Source organism: Protopterus annectens, chromosome 6.part0 (genome assembly GCF_019279795.1).
Source record: "Protopterus annectens isolate FY-2018-M chromosome 6.part0, PAN1.0, whole genome shotgun sequence".
NCBI classification, from domain to species: domain Eukaryota; kingdom Metazoa; phylum Chordata; order Ceratodontiformes; family Protopteridae; genus Protopterus; species Protopterus annectens.
In genome coordinates, this window is record NC_056737.1 from 932,749,502 (window position 1) to 932,759,684 (window position 10,183).

A 10,183-nucleotide genomic window follows, 5' to 3' on the forward strand; every position below is an offset into this window, starting at 1 on the left:
TGATAACGTGTGTGACAGTCAGTACTCTGCAATTTTCCAGAAAACCACACGTTTTAGGAGAGAGAAAAAAGTATGAGGCGAAAATGAGAGGTATGGTCTAGTATGGTCTAGAAATTGCTTCAAAATTATCCATCAGGAACTCTGCCACACGACACTCGCTAAAAGATCACATTTAGTAATAACTGTTTTAACACTGCTTTCACCTCGCTTGGAGACTCATCTTAAATACAAATCAAATATCTGATACAGAGCCGGTTTCTCCAGTGTTGGCAGTCTGTGTACAGTATGCACACAGCGACACTTCCAAAAAACTCACCCAAATCATCATCACCTAACGTACGTTTACTAAAAAATGAACATATTCTAGCTGCATTTGTAATGTAAATGTATTCACTATTTTTTAGAGTTTCTGATCCATCCTTCATCAATAAAACAAACAGTAAATAATAAGCGAGACTCATTTTCGGTCAGTACCCACAATTCTACTTCCAGATAAATGTGCCTTCAATCAAACCATTATTACAACTTAATTTCATGTGTTTACTGAGGAGGAAAGCATAATTTATGAAAAAGATGAGCAACAGCTTTTAGCTTACAGTCATTACCACCCGGTAATAGATCGATAGATTAGTACTAGGCTAACTGCCCTTGCGAGCCATTTTAAGCCTAGCCAATTATCCCTTGTGAGACTCAAACCCTGTACTTTGTTTTTGTAAGGCAAACACCTTAACCATTAGGCCACCCTCCCAACCATGAGGCCGAAGTACAAACCAGAAGTTTAACATCCCTGGTTAGAGAGCTTTGATACCTGCAAGCATAAAAAAAAAGTCTCTCTCTCTGGCACTCTTTAGCTTAGCATGCTCAATACAGCTTTATCTGGAACTCATTCAAGGTTGCTGGTCATTCTTCTTCTTCTGTGTCTATCAACCACGCTGTTAAGTTCAGATGGAATGTGCAAAGCCCTGAGAAAAAGCCTTTACTTCAAGTATGCTTAAATGTTTTCAGTTGCACTTCGGAGTAACCTATGTGGTGATACTGCCCCCCCCCCCCTTGCATTTTCCTGTGTTTAGCTAGAAAGTTATCCATTTGCATTTTTAAGCTTGTTATAAGACCTTAGTCTTATAGCCTTGTTTGTAATTGTGGGAGAATTGTAAACTACTGCAAGATCTGAGCATTATTTATACATTATACAGCATTTCTATCTCAGTCATTACCAATTACTTCTAAAACTATCTGTTAAAACCCTCTGCTTAGCCTTGTGATTTAATGGCAGTACTGCGATTTTTGAAGAGTTGTGCCTCTTTGGTTGTTTACATTCCATTTTTACTGCTGCAGTCTTACATTGTACTTATTAGATGCCTGCTTAAAGCTGCATTCCAGTAGGTCAAATGTTTTTTTACATTATCTCCAACATGAAAATATATTTTACTTATTTAACATTTGTTAACTGGGAAAGTCCGACTAGGACCAGACTATTTTCAGCAGAAGCCCTGGGAGAAATGCTCCAGACGCATGTATTTCTAATGTGGGAGGAAGCCAGAGTACCCAGAAAAAACCCACGCGAATGGAGGGAGGACATGTAGACTCTGCACAGAAGGCAAACCAGCCAAAAATAAAAAAGGCTGCTGCAAGGCAACAACATTAACTGCTGCACCACTGGGCCACCTGTGGAGAAATTTTGAAACCTCGAAAACATCCTCTCCCATGGTTAGTGTTTGAGTGTATAGAAATAACAGAATTCCTTCCTTAGCTTGTCTAAAGGAACACTGTTATATTGCTTCCTAGACCTCCATCAGAGCTTCTAAAAATGGGATACCCACAAAGTGACTGAAGATCTCAGAGCTTCTAAAAATGGGATACCCACAAAGTGACTGAAGATCTCTGACTGTTTTACACCTTGAAATGATTATAATGAAGACATGCAGAAAATTATCCAATTTTCACTGAAGAGTTAAAAGAAGTGGAAGAAGGGTTGGCTGCAGTGGGAGAAACAATTACGAAAGGGAGGTGGGTTGATGGTGTAGTCATGATTGATAGGAGGGCCCATTCCCATCATGGTATTAGAAACACAAAAAAGACTTGGAAAAAATCGAGAGAGAGATCAAGGATCACAACAACAACAATCAATTTATATTGCTTCACTTGACTCATCTTCACTCCTACCAAATACAATAAAACCCAGTAAGGACAGCTCCACCACTGACTGGATACTCACAAATTCTCCAAAACACTCGCTCCTAACTCCCTCCCTAACCCCTTAAAGGATCACTGGGGGGGGGGGGTTTCCCCCCCATCTCCACATTGATAACCTGTACTTGGGAACTAGTAGTCACTACTAATTTTCTTGTGCTTGCAACACTGTGTCCTTCTGGGGACAGACATCCTGATCAAAACGGAGTTTCTTCTAAAGCTAAAATCTTCCATATAGTGCTCTGTGATGGCACAGTTGTTGAGATTACAACACCCACAGCTGGACAGGTCACATCTCAGGTCAATTCACTTAGAATGGCAGAACAGAGAACTAGTGCTAATTTTGAGATGATTGTACTAATATCACTTACTGCTCTGCAGTGCCTCTTACAGATGTTTTTCTTACTGAGGTGTTGCGCATGCTACAAAAAAAAAAAAAAAAAAACATCCAGAAATATTAACTTATTGCTGAGATAGGACTTTTTTGGGAAATGCTACTTTTGAGTGCTTCAGTTCCATCTCAAAATTACTCCTCCCATTTTTCCTCCCACAGTAAGCCACAGTATCACATTTCCTGCCCTGCAAGGTTTAGTCAGTAACCTATGCATTGCAATATACAACAGAACGGTCTGCATAGTGTGCCAGTAAAAGTCTTCCTTCATCTCTCTTTATTCATGACATTTGAATAGCACTTTGACAGTAGAGCTCTACTCGGCTTTGTTACCACCATCAACAGGAACGCATGTAAGTTAGCAGCAGCAATTTCCTCTGATTTATCAAAAAACTTTCAGTAGTGTCTCACCAAAAACTATGCCACAACCCCCAACAACTCAATACTAATATCTCACCTAATTCAACAGCTATCTCAGAGACACACTTCACACTTTAAAATGACATCTATTCACTTCTCAGTGCACACAGGAGTGCCCTAAAGGATTTATTCTTGGTGCCATGCCATTCAAGGATTTCACAAACAGCTTACATCATACCTCTCAATCAAAAATCTGGACAAAGCCTAAAATAATTTGGGTGGGAGGGCAAAATGCCCAAAAATAAGGACAGATTTTATGTATTGCTCTTATAAAAAACTTACACTTAGAAAGTTTCGCGAACAACAAAATATGCTTTCACATGCATTTTCTGAAGGACAGGAATCCTGAAACTCCCATGTATTCATTTAGTGACTTCAATTAGTGATTTGCCAGAAAACCACAAACAGACCAAAAATATGAGGCTAAACCCTGGACAGTTAAGAGGTATGACTTGCATACTGCAATAAACATGTTGCTATTATTCACAGTATGCAGATGATTCTACACTTATCAGCACTGCCAAAAACGTACAACAACATAAAACCCAAACACAGGAATCCTTCAACCTCACTGAAGCATAGCTTTGTAACTCCCAGTTACTAAAAATCCTAATCAAACATTTTGTTAATACCTAAAACAATACTCTAACAAAACCTCTTTCCACAATGACTTCTGACGAAACCAAAACTGAACTTGTAATCAAAGATGATGGCATAAAGTATAACCACCACACAAAGCAAGCCATTAGCAAAACGCACAAATAATCCGGCACCCTATACACAGCTACACCTTTACCAGACTGATCAGGATAGGCAAACCACTACTTCTATACTCTGTCATCCAGCCTTGAGCAGTGCAGTGGTGCAGCAGTTAGCCCTGTCAACCCACAGATAAAATAAAACCTGGGCGAATCAAAAAAATAATTCAAAGACTCCCCTCCAAGTTTATGATGTACATCAGTGTACAAGCGGATCACATCCAAGGTCAGCCAGTACAAATAATTCTCCCAAGGTATAAAAGAAACCTTATCTAAAAAAATCTTGCGAGTCCTTCATATAAAAGAGGTGAATTTCTGTACCACACAAATTGGTTATGCAGAAGAAAAAAAAAACCCAGTTGTGCAAAATATCCATGAGCGGCCACAATAGGGTAACATATGATCTTATCCAAACCCTACTCCACTTTTGGCAAGCAACAGAAGGTGGCCAAATGACAAACACTAAATTTCTTAATGTCACTTTTCTAACATAAGCTACAACCTTTTTGTAACAAAAGGGGATATTCACAAACAGCTTTATTGCAAGTCTCCACATCAGTTCTCACATAAATATGATCATCCAAGTGATGTTATCCCAAAAAAAAAGTGCAGTTTATGTATCAATTTAAATGCATCACACTCAAGTATATGGCGTTAAGCAACACAAAAGGAAAATACTTCAACCCTCAATTTAAAACAGAAATTGTTTCATTGGTTAACCTATTTCCTGTAACATTAACAAGCAAATTATCCTTGCATATACCAAAATCAATGCCATCTACCCTTTTTTAGCATTAGCTCTAAAATGTCCTTATGTTCCATCACCCTGCTGTCCTTGTCCATTTCTTGTTCTTTTTCGATTAGCTTGCTCTGATGAGCGCTCCTTGCTCAGAAATCTCTTGTTAACATTAACAGAGTCCTGCACCTCTGGCAAAGGTGGATAACCTCACTCCTCAACTCTCCCATTCAGTAACATACTCGCTACCTTCTGAAGACACAAAAGGTAACAACAGTTACTTTCCCGTTGCCTAAATTCTCGTGAGATTTAATATTATTCCTGCGATTTTTTACATTTCCACAAAAAAGCCTTTTCATTCTTATAATCTTTCAAGGTACATTTCAATTTCTCATACTTAAGCGTATCTTTTATGTCCACGAAAAAGCTATCCAAACGTGACACACCATACCGTGTTTTAAGAGTGGAACAAAGTGCACAAGCCTCCTCTTTAATCAAGCATTGCTTAATCATGTCACGTTCTATTAAGATTTAAACCCATTTCTGCGAACATTTATGACCTGCTGCAACCCATCTGCGTTTGATTCTGAATGTGCTGAGGATAAAAGAATTTAAAATGGCATACTGGGGCTTTTAAAAGCTCTCAAGAACTTGGTGAAATGTCCAGCTCCGTATATCTACTTAAGCAGAGAATGTTAAAACAAACATTTTTGATTCTTTAAACATTAAAGTTCTCCAACTTACTATACATAGTTTTGCAAATCCAACAGCAGAGATGCAGCTTGGCTATTACCAACAAGAGAGAATAGGTCATCAGTATGACGGTCTCTTTCCTCCATAAACCTCTCCCAGGAACAATTAGATTGCTCACCACTATGGCCACTTCTATCTTCCAAGTGGAATACATATTGTTCCACAGACTGCTGGGAGCCATCGACGACATCCTCACAAAATATCCGAGGAATACTAGAAGAACGTTCAGTGGTCATAAAACATATACAAACCATTATATAAGAACAAAACAAGAATCCAAGAGAGAGTTCTTTTAATACAAGAAAGAAAAAAAAAAAAAAACTCTAGTGTCTCGGCTCACAAGCCTTCAAAGGAGTAAAGAATTCAGTAAGCACATCCAATAGATATACACACAATAAAACAATCAATTACATACTTCCAATCTAAATCTTTATTTAAACCTATAAAAGGTCCAAAATATTATATTTTAAGATATAAACAGTTCCTTTATGCAATAATTTATACTTCAAATCTGTATTTTCTCCGACAGTCACACTTACTTGTTCTTAAATAAAGTAGCATCTCCCCCATGAAATTTTTTTAAAATGCAACGCTAAGGGGCTTTCTATACATTTATTCTTGACATCTCTAACATGTTCCTGCAAAAGAACCTTAAAAGCATGTTGGCTCTTTCCAATATAAAACATCTCACAAGGAAATTTCAGCACATATATTATTCCCTCTGTGTTACAATCAAATCTATGCACTGGTTTATAATGGATGTTAGACTTGAAAAACACCCGAAATATAGAAAATATCTGAACGACCCCCCCCCCCCCGGATTATGTTAAAAAGAAAGACAAGTTAGCACCTGGAAACTTCACTACTGGGACAAATCAAATTATGTAGAAAGCTTTTAAAGGAGAGAATCACACAATACAGATGGCTATCCTGAAAGAATATATCAGAGATAAAATCTTAAAAAGATAGGAGAACCCAAGACAAATAATCCAGTAAGGACTCTTAAAAAAATTCAGTATGCTGCAATTGAGTGCATGTGCTGGCATATCCATTTACAGGAGACTGCCTGACAGAGAACACAGGGTCTATATGACAGCAAGAGTCCCATAACAATAATTGTAAACACAAGTGTAAAATGTAAAAATGTATGTACTTTTATGGGGGGGCTTTTCTACCTAGGCCTCGTCTTAAAATTGGTTTTGACCCAGCCGGACTTCCCCTATCAAATATCATCAATAAAACAAACTAAATACAAGTAATATGGAATAATATACTGTAATACCTGGCTATGGACTGGCCCAGATGAGTGGCAGTTAAAGGAAAAAGAAAACATGGAGAGAGAGACAGGTATTTCTGAAAACAGGCCAGCCACTGAATGATCTAAATGACTACATAAGGTCTGGTAAATAAAAACACACAATAAGTAATTATATCCGTATTCGTTAGTATACCTTGTGTATAATTTTGACCCCCCCCCCATTAATTATACACAAGATATACTAACGTATACGGATATAATTTTGACCCCCCCCCCATTAATTCCTATTTTATTGTACACTCCACTTTCTAATCACCCCTTACCAAACCCCAGCTTACAACTCAAGAGCTTATAAATACAGGTTAGCTGATACAGAATTTAAAAACATTTCCTAGCAATTGGATTTAAAACCAACAAAAACAGCCGTTTCTTGTCAATACAACGTAACCAGATGCTTTCTACTACATTGGCTGAATACGACTGAAAGCGTTGAATGTAAACATGTAATAAGAACAGTAAAACATACAGCTTTTGCAGCCATTGAAAGATAAACGAATGCACATCAAAAGTGACAAACAAATAAGTACTGCGAAAAATAAACAAAAAATAAAGACAACATTCTCTTTAATAATGCCCCAGAGAGCAGAGCGAAAATGCATTTTTATTTTACCCCGATGTAAGTTACAACCCCAGCACGAAATCTCTGTCGTAAATGCTTGTTTTGCTACATCGGTACACATCTTAACTTTGCCATCAAATACAACTGTAGCGGTACTAGCGTATAAAATAGCGACACACCCACCATCGATCGTCAACACACTTTTTCTATTACACCGTTCCGGAAAAAGATAGCGATCCGCCCCTCGATTCACAACCAATCGTTATTTGCAACACCATTACTGGTTTCATACCTAACCAATAGTTATGGCCACCTGTTGTCTTTTTTTTTTTTTAAGTGACCCCTTATATACGAGTTCGGCTGCTACACTCAACCTTCTCATTCTGTTTTTTGAGTGGCTCAACTGTAACCTTGTTTTAAGAGAAAAAGCTATGATGTAACAGACGAAATTTCACTCTAATTCAGTGCCAATTCACTGCTGTAACGCCCCCTCCAGCGGGCACTATAGAGAGATTACCTAACTACGCTGCACGATCACATCCAAAACATAGAAAATCCACCTTGCACACAGAGTAAAAACAAAACATACCGACTGATGTACGTGCTACAGACCTCTACACATCTCTTTTGTTATTTACTGCGGTGCTCCCAATATTCTATCTCATACTAGAGCAGGCAGTAACACTGTGGAGAAAGCTTTTCCCACACAAAAATAATGTCAAACCACAGCAAGCTCCCAATTTGCATCAGGTGCAAACTGTACAAGAAAATCCACGTGATCAACTTTTGCGAGGTGTTCGTTTCAACTTAGAATAGCACAAATGTTGCTTACGTGCCAGAAATAAAATGCAAAACATTAAACAAAAAATCGCCACGGAAAAAAGAGAGAACCATATTTAAACTCACAAGAATAAAAACGCAACAGTATAAGAAAGAATTTGAAGAATACAAATAATGCAAACAATTTAATTTGCTCTGAAAATCTACTAGTGACACCATGCCACCGTAAAAATGATTTTAGTTAGATTACTCAAATACAAAATACTGCAAGGCGATTAACAGTGTGCCACACGTCCACCAATCTGTAAAAGTGCACATGAAACAAAACTACATTCAATCCTGCAAGTCCATCCCAACTCATCTGTTGTACTTGACTCCCACCCCCTCCTGTCTCTTCATTCTCAGTTGCAGCTACAAAAGTACGCCATTGCGGCCTAGTCCCTGATCCAGCAGCAGCGCGCTCGCTCCCGCTCCGCCGCCATGTTCAGCCGCCATCTTCCCCGGGAACCAACGCCATGTTTTCGGACCGCCATACTGCCTGACGAACATGGCGGCGCCCAGTAACACATAAAAACATGGCTTCCATTCAAAACAAAAACATTTGCAGTGATATTATGCGTGAACAGATAGCAGAACATGAAAATGTACAGCAACTTTTGTGCCTCTGGGCCTTGGACACGCCCTGGGGCCTACCAGCTCGCTAGAACAATGAAGAGAAAGTGACAACAGACTCACCCGATGCCCACATCGTTACTGAAAACTCTCCTTCCAGAGTCTTGATTTGCACTTGTTTCTGCTCCCATTTCCTACCGCTAGAATCCGTGCCACTAAGGTAACTTTTCTTTCCAGATTTCTTTCCACTACTACCTCCCTTTTTCAGTCTTCCGCCTGAGCTGCTCTTCCCGGCTACAGTTACAAGAGTCTGCTCTATATACTCCTCCTCAGCAACTGCTGCCGGTACAGGGATGAGTATCTGGTCTTCAAACCCATCATCAGTCCTTAGATCCGAATCATCCCCACCAACAACCTCCTCCCGAGTCTGCACCAGAATCACTTCTTGATGGTGGTGGACCCCATGGGGGTCATCAGTTACCAGTGGCTGTAAAGCGATCATCGGCTGGTGATCATCATCATCATCGTCCCCAACTACTGTGGTCTCTATAGTCTCCACTGGGATGGTCTCTACTTCAATTTCGTGGAGCTCCACGATTTCAGCAGGTATCTCAGAGCCATCGGTCGCGATGTATAGTGTATCGCCCGATGCCATACCTACTCCGTTTTCTACACAATTATTTATTATTTCCCCTTCCCTTCCTTCTTCAATAACACAAATACCAACTCGACCGAGCAAATCTCGTCGCCACTGTTCGCTCCGACATAACATCGCGAGACCTCTTTCACTGTCGCCTTCTCTCACATCTGAGAACATTTCGCCGAAGTACGGAGTCAAGTCACCTGATATTTTACGTAAGGAGGAGCTTAATTGCGTGTAGTTGTTCGCCTGCTGGATTGTCCTGGTGTGTGCGTACTGGGGTGGTTAAAATTGCGTTTCGTACTAAGAGCTGTATCTGAATAAGACGATTTCGTTAACGCCCTTGGAAGGTTTGCGTTTGAGATTAGTTTTCTCGAAGATCATTAATAAAAGTTTAATTAGAGGATAAACGTTTGATATAATGTCGTCCTGAATGCAACTACACATTGATGGTGTCTCGCGAACAACGTGCTAAAATGGAGTCGGTGTTCGAAGAAAGGCCAATGGATTAACTGGATTATCATGGAGGTTGGTTGTAATTTAGCAGTAGCTACGTTTATTTGGCTAATCTAGCTATTGCTTTGACCGATTAAGGAGGAAAGTGGATGTTGTCTGTGGTACGTATTTGTTTTATTTGGACTTGAGAGCTGCTTTGGCTAGATGCCTCATCATGGCTCTCGGTGGAAAAAAAAGATGGAAACCCATGGTGGAAACGTTACAGTCATACACTATACCACGAAGAATTTTGAATGGCAAAGGATAGTTCCGGATTGACTTTTCCAACAAAACGGTTCAAGGAGTGGGATGTAACGAATTTAATTTGAGACTGCTTACGTTATTTTAACCGTTATTATGTTGGTGTTCTGGGAAGCACACTGTTCTATCAACGATATTTTTCCTTGGTGAAAAATGTGTAATGCTGAAGTAGAGCATGAATTATAAGTGGGGTAGTAAAATAGCTAACTGAATTAGAGAAGTGGACATTAAATCGACATTGCTTGATTTTTTTTTTTTTTTTGCCATTGT

At 39.3% G+C, this 10,183-nt stretch overlaps 1 protein-coding gene across 1 annotated transcript in view; it reads right to left on the bottom strand.

Moving 5' to 3' along the window:
* LOC122804611 (transcriptional repressor protein YY1-like) overlaps positions 1 to 9,357 on the bottom strand; it is a 1,255,908-nt gene extending 1,246,551 nt beyond the window's left edge. Inside the window, exon 1 of the mRNA XM_044074577.1 lies at positions 8,641 to 9,357. Coding sequence (XP_043930512.1) covers positions 8,641 to 9,334 — 694 coding nt within the window. The 5' untranslated portion in view covers positions 9,335 to 9,357. The remainder of the gene's footprint in view (positions 1 to 8,640) is intronic.
* Between the last annotated feature and the right edge of the window lie 826 nt (positions 9,358 to 10,183).